A 1,405-nucleotide genomic window follows, 5' to 3' on the forward strand; every position below is an offset into this window, starting at 1 on the left:
CAACTCAAGTTAAAAATAGTCATGTTCATCTGTGTTTGTCCGTTATAAAACATTTCTTAAACATTTGTCAAATTTCCTAGTTAGAAATGGGTGGCTGGTGACAATTGAACATTGGATGAACGGGTGGTACCCACGGTGTATTCGGATGAAATTCAGTGAATTGTGGTGCGTATCTTATCTGATTTTGATAACTCTGGTGATATTGTTGTGGATAAAATTGCCTTGGTCCATTCCAGTAGTGATTCAAATGTTGGTTTGGTAGTGTAACTTGGTTATCTCCCGCAATCTGCATACATTGTGGTGCAGGTGATCCAAAATTTTCATATGTAAATACTTTTGGAGGTTGCCGCTGCCGAACAGGACGTCCAGTTTCTACATCTGGTACAATGACATCAGGACTGTTGGCATGGTCATGTAATAAAGAAGGTGAAGGTGTGTTACCTTCTGCCCCCATCTGGTCCGCTAGTGGTACATCTACTACCGGTTGTTGTTGAGTTTGTAAATCAACACTGGTCGAAGCCCCTTGGTTCGTTTGTGTGAGGTTATCCAACAGAGGATATGGTAGATCCACCTCATCTTCTCCATCATCCGAATCAGAATTTTCATATAGATGTACTCCAGTATTTTCTGTCTTATTAGTTCTCAGTGATCTATGGTACGGGGTCTTCTTTTGTTTTGTTGTGGTTTTCGACTCATCACTTGAAGGTTCCACCACCAAAGCATCGCAGGGACAAAGCAAGTTTCTGTGTAGAATTCGTAATCTACCATTTCCATCTTCTGGACGTAATTCATATACGGGTAAATCATGCTTTTGAGATACCACTACATGTACCTTGTCTTCATAAAAGCTTTGGAGTTTACCAGGACCACCAGGAGGGACACAATTCTTGATCAAGACTCTACTTCCTGGTGTCAAAGGTTTACTGATTGATCGTTGATTGTCATGTCGCCTTTTGCTTCTATCAGCTAACTTTTGTGCATTTGCCCTAGCCAAGTTGTAGGCCTCCTCCATTCTCTTCTTCCACTTCTTAACATACTCATGGTATTCTTTTTCATCAGAGTGTCCATCCGGTGACAATCCAAATGCTAAATCGATCGGTAACCGGGGTGAACGTCCATATAACAAAAAGTGGGGTGAATAACCTGTACTTTCATGACGAGTGACATTATAAGCATGAACAACTTTGTTTAAATGTTGCTTCCAGTCGTTCTTTTGGTTAGTGGTAAGAGTACGAAGCATCGACAACAGGGTCCGGTTGAAGCGTTCGACTTGTCCGTTTCCCTGTGGATGGTATGGGGTCGTTCTGGAACCTTTAATCTCACTGAGTTGCTCAAGACGGCGAAAGAGTGAGTTTTCAAATTCACGACCCTGGTCATGATGTAGTCGACGTGGGTAACCAAATTT

At 41.9% G+C, this 1,405-nt stretch overlaps 1 protein-coding gene across 1 annotated transcript; it reads right to left on the minus strand.

The window, feature by feature from the left end:
- Positions 1-29: 29 nt before the first annotated feature.
- On the minus strand, positions 30-1,399 carry LOC117106336. Its single transcript, XM_033247708.1, has 2 exons — positions 272-1,399; positions 30-192 (listed from the first exon to the last, which is right to left on the minus strand). The coding sequence occupies exons 1-2, from the start codon at positions 1,238-1,240 to the stop codon at positions 175-177; spliced, it is 987 nt and encodes a 328-aa protein (XP_033103599.1). The 5' UTR covers positions 1,241-1,399; the 3' UTR covers positions 30-174.
- Positions 1,400-1,405: the final 6 nt, after the last annotated feature.

The sequence above is a fragment of the Anneissia japonica genome, unplaced genomic scaffold, assembly GCF_011630105.1.
Source record: "Anneissia japonica isolate Jap-2015-1 unplaced genomic scaffold, ASM1163010v1 scaffold66099_len1404_cov120, whole genome shotgun sequence".
Taxonomy (NCBI): domain Eukaryota; kingdom Metazoa; phylum Echinodermata; class Crinoidea; order Comatulida; family Comatulidae; genus Anneissia; species Anneissia japonica.